The sequence below is a fragment of the Salvelinus alpinus genome, chromosome 23, assembly GCF_045679555.1.
Source record: "Salvelinus alpinus chromosome 23, SLU_Salpinus.1, whole genome shotgun sequence".
Classification (NCBI taxonomy): Eukaryota; Metazoa; Chordata; class Actinopteri; order Salmoniformes; family Salmonidae; genus Salvelinus; species Salvelinus alpinus.
This window is the reverse complement of record NC_092108.1, coordinates 34,866,709-34,886,116: the sequence shown is the minus strand read 5'-3', so window position 1 is coordinate 34,886,116 and position 19,408 is coordinate 34,866,709. Positions and strand designations below refer to the sequence as shown.

The following is a 19,408-nucleotide window of genomic DNA, read 5'->3' as shown; positions in this document are numbered from 1 at the left end:
TGCACATTATCGAACAAAACATACATGTATTGTGTAACATGATATCCTATGAGTGTCATCTGATGAAGATCAAAGGTTAGTGATTAATTTGATCTATATTTCTGCTTTTTGTGACTCCTATCTGTGGCTGGAAAATGGCTGTGTGTTATTTTGACTTGGCTCTGAACTAACATAATCATATGTTGTGCTTTCACTGTAAAGCCTTTTTGAAATTGGACACGATGGGTAGATTAACAAGATGTTTAATCTTTCATTTGAATTATTGGACTTGTTAATGTGTGAAAGTTACATATTCCCAACAAAATATTTTTGAATTTCCCGCGCTGCCTTTTCAGCGGAATGTTGCCGAGGGGTTCCGCCTCAATTTCGTCCCACACATTGAATATAGTTGCGGAGAATCCCTGTAATCCTAGATTCAGATCATTCAGCTGAGAAAAAAAAAAAAAAAAAAAACACCCAGATAGGCCAGTCGTGTGAGAAACTCGTCATCATGCAAGCGGTCAGACAAGTGAAAATGACGGTCAGTAAAGAAAACTTTAAGCTCGTCTCCCGATTCAAAAAAAAAGTGTCAATACTTTGCCCCTTGATAACCAGCGCACTTCTGTAGGTTGAAAAAGTGTCACATGGTCGCTGACCATACCATTGCATAGTGCAGAAAATACATGAGAGTTCAGGGCCTTGCTTTAACAAAGTCAACCATTTTCACTGTAGTATCAAATGTCTTTCAAGCTGTCAGGCATTCCCTTGGCAGCAAGAGCCTCTCGGTGGATGCTGCAGTATACCCAAGTGGCGTCGGGAGCAACTGCTTGCACGTGCGTTACCACTCCACTATGTCACCCTGTCATGGCTTTTGCGCCATCAGTACAGATACCAACATGAGCAGCAGCTACGTTTGGCTACATACGGACCGTTAGTGTAATTCCCATGAGAGAGTAACGGTTAATGTGATTGGATGTTAATTATTTGACTAGGCTACCTGTATTTGACATTGTGTTGTTAATTTCGCTGAACACTAGATGGTTTCATTTTATTTTTGGCAGTGAAACGAGGCTACTTGGGCGGGAAAGAAACCTCACCCAAATGTATATTTCCCAACAGGGCCATACGTGGACTGTTTGAAAATGTTTGGGAATACCTGCTCTAGAGGATGCATCATGGGTGACTACAATTTTATTTAAAAAATTATGAGTTTTTACAGCAATGACGGTATTGAGAAACATGTCCACAGACAATGTTTTTATGTAATAAATATTATAGTTTAATGTAAACTTCAAGTAGCATAACATTATGGTTTATGGACAAACTACAGCAACTGTGTTTTATTCAACAACAACAAAAAATCTAAATGTAAAATTGGATAAAATTACTAGAAATTTAATCCGGACACATTTGGGTAATAAGAATCTGAGGTGAAAATGTACACAATTCAGGAAAAAAGATCAAACGTATTTAAAATAAGACACTGTGCCATAAACTAGGCATCTTAGTCTTCAGAATGATAGTTGATTGTTGCAGATGCATCATTGTTTCCAACTCAATTAAAATCTGCCAAGTTAACAAGTTAATTAGTGGATGATGGGATTTCAGAACCTTGGGTCGGGGGAACATTACTGCGTCCCCTAATCTGATAGTGGAGCGGAAGATGCCTAGTCTCTCTTATGGCTCAAATCAGGCGTCTACATAGTACATACCATAGACAAACATAATTCTCTCTCACACACAAAGAGAGAGAAGTCAGCTCAGACAGATCCAGCTCAGAGGCCCAGCTCATGAGCTCCATCAGCAGCAGATTTGAATTTAGAATGGGAAATTAATGTGTTTATGCAACAAATCCTCATATCGCATTGATTTGTTTCAAACTAAAACATATCTTTCCGGTAATGGAAAGCAGATATATAGAAGGGAAAGATGCACATACCTATGCCATAAACTGGCATTTTAACCAAACTCTCTCTCAAATGGTACAACAAGTCCGTGTTAACAAATACAATTCCCAATTAGAAACTAAACTAATTGTAACCATAAGGCCAAGCGTGCTTGCTGCCTTGCCTAGATAAAAACCTAGCTGTGTAGAAAGAACAAAAGCCGTGTATGAAGCCACAGGTGGCTAATGTGCTGCATAGATTGTCGCCGACGCAAACCACAAATTGGTTATACGCCAAACACAGGTGTGGTCTTTCACAGTCGACACCCTTGGGTGATGTACCAACAGACAAAAACTGAGTGTCCACTTTCAGTCACACCTGCGTGACAGTGCCGAGGGTGGCAGACAGAAGCGATGAGGGCTGGGAGAAACGATAACATGTCAAGATGTCCTCTTCTCCAATGCTAACTAAGCCTTAATCATACAAAAGTCAACAGAGGCTAATGCTCTCACTTCCTACTGCACACCGTCAAACCGTTTCCGGTTGTCACGGCTCATTACATTTGTCTGTAGTGGAGGACCACTTACAGGCCTCGAGAGGCTCTGATATTAAACGGATGCAGACTGACTGTCAAACTGAAGCACTCACTCAAATCCAGCCAAGGCATCTTTATGAGAGATGAATAAAGACCCCTTAGTCAGTGATGTGCAAATGGACTTGGGAGGGGGGGGCTCAGTCTCCTGACACTATAAACAAGTGTAGTATATGGGCAATGTGGGCATCATTGCTCTAATCCTTGAGAGTAATGAAATCAGAGAGGGGAACCGGGGACCCTAAATATTGACGGTGTAAAGCGATGCACACAGGGGTCTTGTCACGGCAACTTCAGAAGTGTCAAACATCCTCTCGAGTTGCCACAGCGGGAATGAAAACATTCATATGAACTTGTTTGAAGTTCAAGGGGTCAGGTAGGTCATGTTAAAAGCCAAAATAGCCTTTCAATCAGGGTTCAAACATGAGGACTCAGCCCTATAGCCTACCTGCTCGGTTGACCATTTCAGGGTTTGTGACACACCAGTTTAGTGTTAGCCAAAATAACGACAAACGCCAAAATAAAATTTAGCCTATTCACTGTAAGGATACATATTTACATAACAGTAGTTAAAAGCGTATCCACCTTGGATACCAACGGTGACTCAGACTCCCAGAGTAGAATACCTCAAAAGTGTAGAACAGGGATTATCCTGTTTGACTCTCTCTGGTGAATTAACAGATCACAAGGTCAGAGTTTGGGAGAGCACACAAAAGGGACTTACGAACATGCTACCTGTCCTCTTGGACAAACAAAACAAAATCGGGACCTCAACATCTGGCAGCAGCGTGCAAAAAGCTCCAACTCCCAAATAGTATTTTTCTGGAATAAATATTTGCCATCTTGGTGTTGTGAGAAATATAATTGGAAACAGTGACTTCGGAACCCTCATAAATCATTTCTGAATATATTTCAAATAACTAATTCATTATTTTGGAATAACTCGAATGACAAAAAAAAATACATCTTCAGAGGAGTGAAATGAAAGACTCAAATAAGTTTCTTTGAAGGAGCACACCTATCTAAAATTCCAATGTTTATGACTAATTTAAATGGGAGGAGTATACAAAGATTAAGACAAGTTACTTGAGGAAGTCCGATACTTAGGATGGCATCCAAAAGCTAGGCGTCCCCTCTCGGACGCCTGTCTCACTGTGCTGTTACTGTACCCTCCGGTGGACAAGACCCCAAAACTTGAAGTGTCAAACTGATATTCTTGTAGCCCCTCAAGCTTCCTTCAACACAACGTCTCCGGCTACATGTTTCTCAGAGGCAAACATAGTCTAAAGCACAAAACAAAAACCCTTTCCACTGAGAAGCACAAATACAGTGTTCCCTGCTGATATGAAACACACCTCCGCCTGCCAGTTCAAATATTTCCAGGGAATGTTTATTGGGAATCTTTTAGCCCCCTCTACTGGTTACAAAGAACAGTTTCAGGGACCCGCACTAGTGAAACATCACCCCACCATCCACGCCCTGTCAGGTTTCAGATTTTCCACCGTTACGTAACCCTCTCCATCACCCTGATTCATAACCAGCCAGTATCCAGAACTGCCAGGTGGGTTCGGGCACTGACCACAGAGGATGGTCGGGGGGCCGGAACATGATTACAAATAATTTGGCAAATTGACCGCAAGAAACCCAAACAGATATAATATTTGCATAAAACAATCATATCAAACCTTGCTTACATTTGTAAACAGATTTACAAAATTAAAATCACTTGGAGATGATTTCCTGGTGTTCTTACAGTCTTATGTCTAACAAAATTGTAAAAATCTAAATGTCTTTTGCACAGAAAAAATATATAAAACCTGAGGTCCGCCAGTTAGAAAACCCGGCTGTAGAAGTACCGTCCAGGTGGAAATGTAGTCCTCGTCAACTACAGGAAATGAATGAGAGAAATGGGCTACCTAGGGAATAGTAATACATGTACAGTATATAGCAAACAGCTAGACTTGTCTTGCAAGGTCTGTTGCAATCCTCTCTAGTAGCAGGAAGTCAGACAGGGAGTCTGAGCGGCTGTACATCAACTCTAATTAAGCTCTCCCAAGGGGACCGGGGGAGGCATTGACTGTTGGGACTAGCGGGCAAATCGAGATACGCTTGTGGTCCGAAACGACAACAGGAAGTGAGGAAGACTTGACACACAAACTGACAGACCATCCGTGAACAATGGACTGACTGACAAGCACACAGGTTGACAGACGGAGAGACAGTAGCTTGACCGACAAGGAGACATACAAAGACAGGTAAATCAACAGACTGAAAAGCAAGTCAATTGAAAAAGAGGCAGACCAGCAGTCTAGCAAATAGACAGGCGAAGGGATGGATGATTGGAGAGAGGCGTAGGCTGTCTAGTGTAACTCACGTGGCTTCTGGCCCCATACGTGCAGGTGTAGCTTCCCAGAGGAGTAGTAGATGAAGCCCACGACCAGCATGGGGCACAGGACGAACAGCAGCTTGTGTGAGGGCTTCATGGTGGTTCTCAGTCATTCACATGGCACATCACCTACAGGATAGATGCAGAGGAGGAAAATGGAGTTGAGGATGAAGGAGTCAGTGTTGTGTGAAAATAGGCTGTCTGGCTGTGAGAAATGGCTTAGGCCAGGGTTCCCCAACTGGTGTGTTTTATTTGCCCCCACCCCAAGTTCTGAGCAACAACAAACAAATGTAGCATTTTCATTGTTGGACATAAAAGACACCAGGATATCAGCTCCAATTGATTTTACATTCTGGAAATCTGTACAAGTATTCCCATACATAATAAAAGAGACACGTGATCATATACGAAAAAGGTAAGCAAGGTTTGAAATGATTTCGTTTGAGTCAAACATTATATCTGTCCAGGCTTCTTGCAGTACAAATTGTTTCGGCTCCCCACCACCCACTCATGAAAAATAATACAAATAAATGATGATCCCTGGCTTAGGCCATGTCAAACCTTATCCAATCTACTCTTGTTTTTTTTTATATATATATATATATATATATATATTTTTTTTTTTTTTTTATATATAATTTTTTGCTCTAGATTTCAGAAAATGGCAGTTACAGGTGTTCAAACACGCAAAAATCTCTGTCCCCCTCGGGACCTCCCCTCGGCCGTACTTAGTGGCGTCACAACCTTCTCCTCGGGAGAACCCTTCACGCTCTTTAGAGAGCGATCTAAGACTACCCAATGCTGTGTTTATGCAATAAGGTGGATCCCCAATAAGTGCTATTAGTTTCACTTTTCCATTATGCTAAGATCAGTGCTCATGGGGAGGGGGAAGATAAAGAAGTCTGTTTTAACAGGTAAAGCACACCCTGCTTGTCAGCTACTTAAGAAACTGCAATGGTTGAAAGTGGTCAACACTGTGTAGTTAAAGAAAGATTTTATGCTGAGCCAACACTCAAACTAGGCTAATCATACAGTATAGTCTTGTGAGAGAGACGTTTTTTAATTTCCCAAAACATAAATTTCTCATTCTCTCCATAACTGAGGTAATATTATCCAACTGGCTTCCTCTACCATCGGTTCCCTTGTTTCCACTGAGACAAAGGAAAAGCCACTATGCCCTGAGATCTGAGCGCAGCACCGAAGAACAAAGAAATAGTGGCTGAATCTGGATAATGAAACCATTCCTTTAATATCTTCTACAATATACTGTGCCATGTCCAAATTACCCCAGCCCCTAATGTTAAAAAAAATATAATCCAACAATGCAAATTGTCTCACCTGCAAATTCCAATAATCTTTGTTGACTTTTATCACTCACAGAACCTGTCGAAACACATTACACAGCTTGGATTGTGGGCGTGAAATGTAAAACTGAGCCACAATTCAAATTCCATTTCACTTTCCTTTTTTCTCTCTTGCAGAACAGCTAAGGGCTTGTGCAAACACTAGTCTTCAAAACCACTGCGGAGCGAGGCAACTTCACGGAGCTGAATTAGTTGAAATATGATTACATTACTTCTCTTTACAGGGACCACTAGAAAAGCGATGGAGCAGCTGAAAAACGAACAGATGACGAGGGGTTAAAAGCAAAGGCATACTATAGGACTTGAAGATTCTACACCTGTGACAGGACTAATCATAGAAAGATTACATTCAATAAAACGGTGTAACGTGACTGAGAAACAACACAAAAGCGTGTGTGTCAAAGACAAACAGTCAAGTCAATGCAGTACACTTGATATTTTAACCTGCGTGTCGTGATCGCGTTTGGTGTAGGGGGACAAAATACATTTATGCACGATGGCGCACGCGCGCAGCCGGTTTGGGTTCCGTGTAAGTCTTAAATCATTTTCCACACACAGTCTGTGCCTGTATTGAGTTCATGCTATGCCGAGAAACCACTCTCACATAGACACTGATGCCCTTTGCAACCACGTACCTTAACAGCTCGATTTGCCAAGGCAGGATACTCTGAGCGCAGCCCAATCCAGAAATCTGGCAGTGGCTTCTGATTTAAATTCCATTTTCACAGAACCGCTTGTTGCAATTTCAATGAGGCTCTCTTGTTCAGATATCGGTAAGTGGACTGGAGGCAGGGCATGAAAGGGATAATGAATCCAGTTGTTTGTGTCATCAATTTCAGGAAAGTACCTGCGTACCCAACTCACTCAGGTGCTTCGCTATATCACATTTGACATTGTCCTTAAGTCACACTCAAAATTAAAGAGGAAAACCACACTACAGGCTGATCCAACTTTGATGTAATGTCCTTAAAACAAGTCAAAATGAGGCTCAGTAGTGTGTGTGGCCTCCACGTGCCTGTATGACCTCCCTACAACGCCTGGGCATGCTCATGATGAGGTGGCGGATGGTCTCCTGAGGGATCTCCTCCCAGACCTGGACTAAAGCATCCACCAACTCCTGGACAGTCTGTGGTGCAACGTGGCGTTGGTGGATGGAGCGAGACATGATGTCCCAGATGTGCTCAATTGGATTCAGGTCTGGGGAACGGGCGGGCCAGTCCACAGCATCAATGCCTTCCTCTTGCAGGAACTGCTGACACACTCCAGCCATGAGGTCTAGCATTGTCTTGCATTAGGAGGAACCCAGGGCCAACCGCACCAGCATATGGTCTCACAAGGGGTCTGAGGATCTCATCTCGGTACCTAATGGCAGTCAGGCTACCTCTGGCGAGCACATGGAGGGCTGTGCGGCCCCCCAAAGAAATGCCACCCCACACCATGACTGTCCCACCGCCAAACCAGTCATGCTGGAGGATGTTGCAGGCAGCAGAACGTTCTCCACGGCGTCTCCAGACTCTGTCACGTGCTCAGTGTGAACCTGCTTTCATCTGTGAAGAGCACATGGCGCCAGTGGCGAATTTGCCAATCTTGGTGTTCTCTGGCAAATGCCAAACGTCCTGCACGGTGTTGGGCTGTAAGCACAACCCCCACCTGTGGACGTCGGGCCCTCATACCACCCTCATGGAGTCTGTTTCTGACCGTTTGAGCAGACACATGCACATTTGTGGCCTGCTGGAGGTCATTTTGCAGGGCTCTGGCAGTGCTCCTCCTTGCACAAAGGCGGAGGTAGCGGTCCTGCTGCTGGGTTGTTGCCCTCCTACGGCCTCCTCCACGTCTCCTGATGTACTGGCCTGTTTCCTGGTAGCGCCTCCATGCTCTGGACACTACGCTGACAGACACAGCAAACCTTCTTGCCACAGCTCGCATTGATGTGCCATCCTGAATGAGCTGCACTACCTGAGCCACTTGTGTGGGTTGTAGACTCCGTCTCATGCTACCACTAGAGTGAGAGCACCGCCAGCATTCAAAAGTGACCAAAACATCAGCCAGGAAGCATAGGAACTGAGAAGTGGTCTGTGGTCACCACCTGCAGAACCACTCCTTTATTGGGGGTGTCTTGCTAATTGCCTATAATTTCCACCTGTTGTCTATTCCATTTGCACAACAGCATGTGAAATTTATTGTCAATCAGTGTTGCTTCCTAAGTGGACAGTTTGATTTCACAGAAGTGTGATTGACTTGGAGTTACATTGTGTTGTTTAAGTGTTCCCTTTATTTTTTTGAGCAGTGTATATATACACAAAAAAATTCAGCACCTTGTCTGATGATAACGTGAAAGTGGCAGAGGAGGTCCTCCAGGTGCTCAAACCCCTCAAAACAGTTACAACCCTATTGAGCACTGAAACTGTGTGAAACTATCTGTGTCCATGATCCTACCTCTGAAAACAAGGATTCTACAATCCATGGCCCCAAGTGAGGAAGACAGCACCATCACTAGAGATGTCAGGGCTGCCATTAGGGAGGACATGAACCCCAGATACCCCCCTAATGTACAGGACTACCTTCATAGATCTACTGCACTGGATCCAAGGTCCAAGTCCCTGTCTCACCTAGACCCTGCCCTACGCCAGAGGACATACAGTGATCTCACCACTGAGATTGTGGGCATTGAAGAGGTAAAAAAATAAAAAAAAATAAGAGTGAATTACTTAAATAATGAACATACTGCAGTCTAATCTTAGTCTATGCTATTGCTATTAGAATCATTCATTTTTGATATGGAATAATAATGGCTTTTATTAAATATTATTGCCACAATTATAGTTCTATGAAAATAGTTTAATAGATCATTTCTTTCTGCAGGGTCAAGCCACTGAGCCGACAGGAGCAGACTCAGAGGCATCTCCTCCACAAAATAATTCGGCCATGAAGGAGAGCTTTGCGAGCAAGGACACAGGCAAGACGTTTGCCAACACCATCAAAGAGGTGGATGGTGATCCACTGGCATGGTGGAAAAGCAATGAGTGCAAATACCCTCACATTGCCATGATGGCAAGACACTACCTGGCTGTGCCTGGCACTTCAATTCCTAGCGAGAGGGTGTTCTCCACGGCAGGGGACATAGTGACTGCAAAGAGGTCTACCCTTTCTACCCTTTCCCCAGACAATGTAGACATCCTCATCTTTCTGAAAAATAATTTGAAGTTATAAGCTCAGGTCTGCTTTTTTCTTTTTTTTTGATGTGGACACAGCATATTTTTTCATTCACTATTGTTCAAAGGAAGAAGGTATCATGCCTCACATTGCACTAACAATTGAGAATTCAATATTTAAGATTCATTGAAAAGTTCCTTGCTGTAAGTGTTCTTTAAGTAATAAATGGAAAGCAAAGCTATATTTGTCTCCCTTTTTGTTTTTTTGCTGATACGAAAAATGATCCGATGACACCAGGTCTCGCTTTGAGGTGTTTTGACTGATTTCATGTCAAATCAAAGTTTATTGGTCGCGTACAGACATTTGCAGATGTAATCGCAGGTGCAGCGAAATCTTTGTGTTTCTAGCTCCAACAGTGCAGTAATACCTAGCAATAAAAAACACAATCCAGAAAAATAAACAATTAAGGAAATTAAGAAATATCAGAACGAGCAATGTCAGAGACCGGAATATGTATACTAGGGCTGTCCCCGACAACAAAATAAATATTGGTTGACCAAAAGTTGTCTGTTCTTTCGACCAATCGATTGGTAGAAACACATTTCAAGTTATTTTTTCATATAGACAATGTTTTAATAAAATCAACTATATACAATCCATTCGGAAAGTACTCAGACCCCTTCACTTTCTCCACATTGTTACGTTACAGCCTTATTTAAAAATTGATTTTAAAACATTATCAATCTACACACAATACCCCATAATGACAAAGCGAAAACCGAAATACCAAAAAGATATGATTTGGAAAGACACACGTTTATATAAAGGTCCCACAGTTAACAGGGCTCTACAGTGCGAGTATTTCACTCACATTTGCCCCTAAAAATAGATATGTGCGAACCGGAAAAATTATTTACGAGCACATCAACGATGGCGAAGCTGCTGAGAACAACATTGGCGAAGCTACGGTGACCCCTGCTGTCACTTCAATGTCCACTGTAGCCGGCGGAGGGAGAACATATAGATTCAATGCGAATTGGCTCAAAATGTTCCCATGGCTAGAGTTCGAAAACATCATGTTCTGCAAATATTGTAGAGGGCAGAAACAAGCGGGCAACTCGTCCTTCGTGTCAGGAAACCCGCATCTGAAAAGAGATATCTTTCGCTATGCTAACATCTCGCAGCGGCATATCCAGTACAGAGATCTGTACCTGTTGAGAAAGGAGAAACCATCAAGCACGGTGTCAGCAGCATGGGGAGGCAAGTGCTGCTATCTGAGGAGGAGAAGAGGAGGCAGCTGAAAATAAAGATATACATTGCATACTTCAATTCGAAAGAAGAACCTTTCGTCAAATTTGGGCTTAGACTCCACCACAAAAATGGAGTTGACATTAATCCCACATACGACAATGATGTAAGATGTGCGGAGATGATCGGTCAAATTGCTGACATAATGAGAGAGAGCCTGTCAACGAAGCTGAAAGCCGCAAAGTATCTTGTCATTCTAATAGACACTGATATACCCAACACCAAATGCGAGATTGTCTATGTGCGCTTGTTGGAGGATGGGAAGCCAGTCAATCTCCTGGTGGGACAACAGACCCTTGAGCACTCCCATGCCATTGGTAAGTCGTTTCTCTTTATAGGCTTCATTATTGTGTCAAGTTTAATCATTATTCGTAATGGTTAGAATTTAGTTTGTCAGAAATACTTTTGTATAATTATTTGTGTTGTCATTCGAGGTGTTTTGGATGCCACCAAGGCCACATTTCATACTGTTTGCCCAGAGGAGGACGGAGGGTCATGGATGAAGAAGTGCATCTCCTTCGGGGTAGATGGCAATACTGACCATTCAGAAGAAAGAGCCAAAAGGTGTCTGTCGTGTACGATCTTCTGAATCTCATATGGAAGACGTATCACTTCGGCGGAAAATCCAAACGAGAGCTCTATGTCTCGGGCAAGAGCTCGGTGTGGATATTTGTCTAGCGTCAAGGGAACTCGCTGGATCCCCCATGTCCACAGAACCCTCAAAGTGTTCCTGCGGCATGGGCGGGCAAAGCAGGTCAGTTTTACACAGGAAATGTAATACCACACTATTAAAAATAATAATAAGTTCAAGACTCAAATGAACTTTCAGAATCAAGTAATTGACAGGTGACTGTTTATTTCCTCACTACTTAACAGATAAAGAGGGACATGGAGAATGCACTTGTGTATTCTGCCATTTCCTCACAGACATGTTTGAGTGAGCTATCCTCACTTAGCCTCACCCTGCAAAGGAATGACCTTCCTCCCCCAAGCCATGTCAGAGTTGAGCAAGACAGTGACCAGACTGGAAGCACTAAAGCTTAGGGCAAAGGCAGGACGCATGCTGGAGAAGATCCAGACCATGCTTGCTCAGTAGCAGGGTGATGAGAGGAGATTCCAGGTGTGTTAGGATGAGTGCTTGTTAGGATGTAAGAGAAATCGATGATTAAGACAGATTCTCAGTGTGAGAATCAATGTAATCGTTGCCCAACAGAATGATTTGAGGATAATGAGGGAAATGCAGAAGTCTTCAAAATAAAAAAAATGGGAGACAGACAAATGGCCAAATATTTCATTGTGTGTGTGTGTGTTATTTCTGTTAAAGGGAATAACACTGAAGGGGAATCTGAAAGGCTTCACGGACCTCACCAATCCCCAGCTGAAGCAGCACATGGAGGCGGCCATCAACATCGGCGTGGATGATCTCAAAGCCAGGTTTGGTGGTTTGCTGAAGGATGAGGGTGTCCAGACCCCAGTGGAGTCTTTCAGAGTGCTAAACCCTGACACATGGCCAGAATACCAGGCCAGCCTTCTCACCTTTGGCAATGATGATGTGGCAGACCTGATGAGGCATTTCAAGGAGCCTCTAGAGGTAAGAATTTATTTGACACTGCATTGCCATATGAGACAATGTTCGCATATTTGCAAACTCACTTGCTCTACAGTGGTCCTACAGTGGCCTGTGGGAGACCATGTTGACAAAAGACCTCTACAAGCACGATTACAAGGTAGACTAACAGTCCTGAGTGGTTATGTATAGTATCCTATGGTTGGTTTAGATAAGTTAATGGTAAGAGTTTAAATGAAATTGAAAGATATATTTTCCCTAGAACATACTGGAGTTGGTGCAGCTTATGCTGGTGCTGCCCATTTCAGCCGCCCAGTGTGAGCGAGGCTTCTCTGCTTGAACCGGATTAAGAATGACAAGAAGCTGCCTTGGGGTCTCCTCCACCAAAGACCTGATGAGGATCAGCTTGGAGGGGCCTTCTGTCGAGGAGTTCGATCCCACTCCTGCCGTGGACCGCATACAAAAGCAACTAGACAACTGATATCCTTTGCGTCTAGTAGGCATGGGTCAATGTGTGATTTTGGTGGTATGTGCTGCTGCACAGATGTGTCCCTTATTTATACTGTATACGTGTACTATGTATGAAATAAATAGTTTGTTAATAAACTGTTACTTGAACATTTTTCACTGTGCTCCCACATTTTTTCATTCACTGTACTCCTTGGGGGGAAAAATGTGCGTAGAGCCCTGGTTAACAGTGTATTAACAGCAATTGTCCGTAGAGCTCCGAGACAGGATTGTGTTGAGGCACAGATCTGGGGAAGGGTACTAACAATTTCTGTAGTACTTAAGGTCCCCAAGAACACAGTTTCCTCCATTCTTAAATTGAAGAAGTTTGGAACCACCAAGACTCCACCAAGACTCTTCCTAGAGCTGGCCGCCCGGACAATCTGAGCAATCGGGGCAGAATGCTACTTGTGAACATTGTAAAAAGAAAAATCCTCACATCCGTTTGCCATACTAAAAAGTGAAGTGACACTTACAGCTTTCCATGTACAGTAGGCTACAGGCAGTACGGTCCTCCATTGTGTACAGTGGGCTACAGGCCATACGTTCCTCCAATGTGTACAGTAGGCTACAGGCCATACGGTCCTCCACCGTGAGAGTCATAGAATTGACAATTTTGTGTTCGTGGCTTTCCGTCAGTCTTTGTGGTTTTTATATGAGGGGAGTATAAATTGTAAAATAACAAATAATTGTTTTTACCCATGTATATTACTTTGGGTCGTCCAATCAGTGTAACTTTCATTTCGGAATGGAAAACCTGCTTTCAGTGTAAACTTAAACTAAAACTGGATAAAGTATATAGAAAGATAAATGGACATAAACTCAGCAAAAAAGAAACGTCATCTCACTGTCAACTGTGTTTATTTTCAGCAAACTTAACATGTGTAAATATTTGTATGAACATAACAAGAGTCAACAACTGAGACAAACTGAACAAGTTCCACAGACATGTGACTAACAGAAACAGAATAATGTGTCCCTTAAGGGGGGTTCAAAATCAAAAGTAACAGTCAGTATCTGGTGTGGCCACCAGCTGCATTAAGTACTGCAGTGCATCTCCTCCTCATGGACTGACCAGATTTGCCAGTTCTTACTGTGAGATGTTACCCCACTCTTCCACCAAGGCACCTGCAAGTTCCCGGACATTTCTGGGGGGAATGGCCCTAGCCCTCACCCTCTGATCCAACAGGTCCCAGACGTGCTCAATGGGATTGAGATCCGGGCTCTTCGCTGGCCATGGCAGAACACTGACATTCCTGTCTTGCAGGAAATCACGCACAGAACGAGCAGTATGGCTGGTGGCACTGTCATGCTGGAGGGTCATGTCAGGATGAGCCTGCAGGAAGGGTACCACCTGAGGGAGGAGGATGTCTTCCCTGTAACGCACAGCGTTGAGATTGACAACAAGCTCAGTTGCAATGAGAACAAGCTCAGTCCGATTATGCTGTGACACACAGCCCCAGACCATAACGGACCCTCCACCTCCAAATCTATCCCGCTCCAGAGTACAGGCCTCGTTGTAACGCTCATTCCTTCGAAAATAAACGGGAATCCGACCATCACCCCTGGTGAGACAAAACCGTGACTCGTCAGTGAAGAACATTTTTTGCCAGTCCTGTCTGGTCCAGCGACGGTGGGGTGCCCATAGGCGACGTTGTTGCCGGTGATGTCTGGTGAGGACCTGCCTTACAACAGGTCTACAAGCCCTCAGTCCAGCCTCTTTCAGCCTATTGCGGACAGTCTGAGCACTGATGGAGGGATTGTGCTTTCCTGGTGTAACTTGTTGTTGCCATCCTGTTCCTGTGCCACACGTGTGATGTTTGGCTGTACCGATCCTGTGCAGGTGTTGTTACACGTGGTCTGCCACTGCGAGAACGATCAGCTGTCCGTCCTGTCTCCCTGTAGCGCTGTCTTAGTCGTCTCACATTAACGGACATTGCAATTTATTGCCCTGGCCACATCTGCAGTCCTCAGCCTCCTTGATTGCCTACCGTCTATAAACTGTTAGTGTCTTAACGACTGTTCCACAGGTGCATGTTCGTTAATTGTTGATGGTTGATTGAACAACAGTGGGAAAGTGTTTAAACCCTTTACAATGAAGATATGTGAAGTTATTTGGATATTTCCGAATTATCTTTGAAAGACAGGGTCCTGAAAAAGGGACGTTTCTTTTTTTGCCGAGTTTATATATTTAATAGAATCTGAGAACTAACAATCAAACTACATAAGCATTTCGCTACACCCACAAAAACAGCTGCTAAAACACGTGCATGTGACCAATAAAATTTGATGAAAAATATGTTAAGTGTTGGTCCCATGTTTCCTGAGCTGAAAAAAAAAATGTCTCTCAAATTCTGTGCACAAATTTGTTCACATCCCTGTTAGTGAGCATTTCTCCTTTCCCAAAATAATCCATCCACCTGACAGGTGTGACATATCAAGCAGCTGATTAAACAGCATTATCATTACACAGGTGCACCTTGTGCTGGGGACAATAAAAGGACACTAAAATGTTGAGTTGTGTCACACTACACAGTGCCACAGATGTCGTAAGTTAAGGGACTGTGCAATCCACCAGAGCTGTTGCCAGAAAATGTTATGTTCATTTCTGTACCATAAGCCGGCTCCAACGTTGTTTTAGAGAATTGGGCAGTAGGTCCAACCGGCCTCACCACAGACCACGTGTAGCCACACCAGCCCAGGACCTTAACGATACCTACATGTACATACTACCTCAATAAGCCTGACTAACAGGTGTCTGTATATAGCTTGCTACTCTTTTTTCAAATGTCTTTTTACTGTTGTTTTATTTCTTTACTTAGCTACACACACACCTTCTTTTTTTTCTTCTTCGCACCATTGGTTAGAGCCTGTAAGTAAGCATTTCACTGTAAGGTCTACACCTGTTGTATTCGGCGCACGTGACAAATAAACTTTGATTTGAATGCACAGAGATACCGTGACAAGATTCTGGGGCCCATTGTCATGCCATTCATCTGCAGCCATCACCTCATGTTTCACCTTGATAATGCACAGCCCCATGTCGCAAGGATCTGTACACAATTCCTGGAAGATGAAAATGGCCTGCATACTCGTCAGACATGTCACCCATTGAGCACATTTGGGATGCTCTGGATCAACGTGTAAGACAGCATGCTCCAGTTCCTGCCAATATCCAGCAACTTTGCACAGCCATTGAAGAGTGGGACAACATTCCACAGGTCACAATCAACAGCCTGATCAACTCTATGCGAGGGAGATGTGTCGAGCTGCATGAGGCAAATTATGGTCACACCAGATACTGACCGCTTTTCTGATCCACGCCACTACCTATTAAAAAATGCAATCTGGATTCCCAGTCATGTGAAAGCCATAGATCAGGCTGTATCACATCCGGCCATGATTGGGTGTCCCATAGGGTGGCGCACAATTTGCCCAGCGGTGTCCAGGTTTGGCCATAATTGTAAATAAGAATTTGTTCTTAACTGACTTACCCAGTTACATAAAAGGTTAAATATAAAAATATACATTTAATTTTTTTTAAATTAGGGACTCACCCATCTATTTAGAGTGACTGATTTCCTTATATGATTTAACTCCATAAAATCTTTGAAATTGAAGCATGTTGCGTTTATATTTTTGTTCAGTGTAGTAAAAAGTTAAGTATTTGATCCTAGCACGCAATGACTACTTCAAGCTTTTGACTACAAACATGGATGCATTTGCTGTTTGTTTTGGTTGTGTTTCAGATTATTTTGTGCCCAATAGAAATTAATGATAAATAATGTAGTGTCATTTTGGAGTAATTTGTATTTTTAAATAAGAATAGAACGCTTCTAAACATTTCTACATTAATGTGGATGCTTCCATGATTACGGATAATCCTCAATGAATCGTGAATGATGTGAGAAAGTTAAACGCACAAATATTATACCCCCCAAGACATGCTAACCTCTCACCATTACATTAAGAGGGGAGGTATGATATTGGTGTGTCCAACTTCCCTACTTTTGTTTGTCTTAAGTAACCTTTAGTAGGTATCAGAAATACATAAATTATGTTTTGTATGGCTATGAGGCCAGGCTGTTAGGATACAGTAGCTGTTGATTCAGGGGAATACATGACAGGCACTAATTTGCAATATAGCCTATGTTGTTAGCTTGGCTATTATAACATAAGGTTTAAGCAGACTGGCAGAGAGAAAACAGTGACAGCAGAGAGAAGGTGCTGAGACAGATAAGACAGCACAAGGCGGAAAACAAAATGGCTAGAGCAGACGTACAGTTACAGTGGTGAGTTGGTGTTTTTACATATTGCATTGGTTTTAAACATCAGCTGGTAAAAAAACAGGACGAGTACCATGTCTCACCAGTCACTGGTACAGAAATGGTTGACTGATTAGTACTTGGGGTAAAGGTCTTACTGGAAGACCCATTTGCGGCCAAGTGTCCGCCTACTGGCAGAGGCAACCAGGTTTTTGGCTAAAATATTCTGGTACCAGGTAAAGCTCATGATGCCATTGACCTTAACAAGGGCCCTAGGACCAGTGGAAGCAAAATAGCCCCATAGTACCAGGACATTTTAGCCAAAAGCCTGGTTGCCTCTGCCAGGAGGTGGACACTTGGCCGCAAGTAGATCTTCCAGCAAGACAATAACCAAGCACACATCAAAATCCACAAAGAAAAGGTTACTTGACCACAAAATCAACATTTTGCAATTGCCATTTCAGTCTCCGCCATTGAAAACCTGTGGTTTGAATTGAAGAGGACAGTCCATAAACGCAGGCTAGGATATTAAGAATCTGGAAAAATTGTGTATAGAGGAATGGTCTAAGATACCTCCCAATGTGTTCTCCAATCGCATAAAACATTTTTTTAAATGTCTTTCTCCTCACAAGTGTAGGGTGCTGGAGTACTGAAAACAGTACTGCCGTTTTCAGTGCGGAGCAGGCAGTGATGTGGGCTGGAGTGGATAAAATGTCAGGGCCGAATTCTAGTCCCAGTCCGTCCGTATTCATTACGCCGATTCTGTTACAAAAAACGTATTAAAACGGAAGCAAACAGAACGGGAGGGACCTAACTGAATGTGTCCCAGCATAGAAACTCTAGTTTTAATTGCGAAACTGTTTGGCTAATGATTACATCCCAGGTTTGTTCTAGCTGGTTAACGTTCTAGCACGTAACGTCACGTAGGAAAATAACGGTCCATTAATCCCAATTTCTATATGCAGAAATGCAGCCGTTTCTCAATAAAAACTATGTAGGCAGCTTGTTGGACATAAAATGACTTTTCCCTAGTAGCAGTCGGGTTGGCACCCACAAAACCCACAGAGAAGAAAATTAGTACGGATAGCTAACTTCTTCAGCTAACTCTTGACTTGTTAGCTAACGTTAGCTACACAGTGAAATCAAATAAACTGTGGTGAAATTGCCTTGGGTTTGTGAGGTTACTAAATTAGTTATTGAATATAGCTATTGCAATCACCACTGCAAACTGTATACACGATAGTCATTTACAAAAACATTACCTTAGCTAAACACTTAGCTAGCTAACCAAGGCGACATCAAACGAGAATGATTGGAAGCCAGGCAAGATAGCGGTTGTCTCAAAAAAACACGCTAGCTAACTAGCTAACATTCACCTATGTCCTACATCGTATAAAAACAGGACCTTCTCCCCAATACATCGAGCTGGCTACAAGAAAACAGAATAGTTTTTGGTCGTTACCTTATCCTCTCCTTTTTCAGATTTGCCCGTTGAGAAAAGGCTAGACTAGTTTAAACAACGAAGAGGTCGCCACCGTATTCCCCCTCCTTCACCGACCATCATCATGTTAATCCCGAGAACTCAGTTTAGCAGAATTGAAGACGTTCAGACTTCAGAAAATCTCCCTATAAATGTTTTTTTAAATCACGCGACCGCACGCTCGCGCCCCGTTCTTTTTTCTCCAAACCATCTTGCTCAACAGCATGTTCCTCACATCCCACTGTGCACACATGTCATTTCAACGTGGACTACCAGTTGCATACCACGGATTTGGGGAGAAGGGGTAAAAAAAACATATATTAAAAAATACCCCCCAAAAAATGATAATTCAATGGATAATATTTCGTTGAGACGTTGATCAATGACATTACAACCTATATTCACCCACTCAAAAAGACAGCCAGAAGTTAGAATTTCCAATGTGTTATTTTTTTATGCTTTCAACCATCGAAGAGCACAACCAAATTCCAATGAAAAAACAATGTCGGATTTTTTGTTTAGTTTTCACACAAATGTCTATCACTGTGGCTTTCAACCATTTAAAGGAGTAGTTCACTATTTTACAACTTGGTGTTAGATGGTTCCTCACCCTGAAAGTAGGTTATAGGCCAAGATAAACTGTCATCCATGGTTCAGTCTTCTTTAAACAACCACTACAAACTTCAGCTAACTTTCAATGGAAGTGGTGATGAGAACACGTGTAAAACAATTATGCGCAAATCACCTGAAATAAATTAAAATCAACTCCATATTTGGTTTGATGTTACTTGAAGGTGATTACGTCATTTAAAAGAAAATAACATGCTCACATTCCTCCATCGCCTCCATTGAAGTTTACATTTGATTTGATTTTTGGTAACATGGAGACGTGAATCCAACATATCAATAACTAATTAAGTC

General features: G+C 42.8%; 1 protein-coding gene across 7 annotated transcripts in view; it reads right to left on the bottom strand.

The window, feature by feature from the left end:
• The window catches only part of LOC139550859 (CMP-N-acetylneuraminate-beta-1,4-galactoside alpha-2,3-sialyltransferase-like), a 96,871-nt gene extending 77,674 nt beyond the window's left edge, over positions 1–19,197 (bottom strand). For 2 of the 7 annotated variants that reach the window (XM_071362075.1, XM_071362078.1), the window contains exons 1-2: positions 19,098–19,197; positions 4,832–4,972 (exon numbers count right to left, since the gene is read on the bottom strand). In XM_071362075.1, coding sequence (XP_071218176.1) covers positions 4,832–4,940 — 109 coding nt within the window. In that variant the 5' untranslated portion in view covers positions 4,941–4,972; positions 19,098–19,197. Of the gene's footprint in view, positions 1–4,831; positions 4,973–6,181; positions 6,239–18,469; positions 18,779–19,097 lie in introns of those variants that run through there. The other 5 variants (XM_071362080.1, XM_071362074.1, XM_071362077.1 and 2 more) reach the window with 5 other exon arrangements.
• Positions 19,198–19,408: the final 211 nt, after the last annotated feature.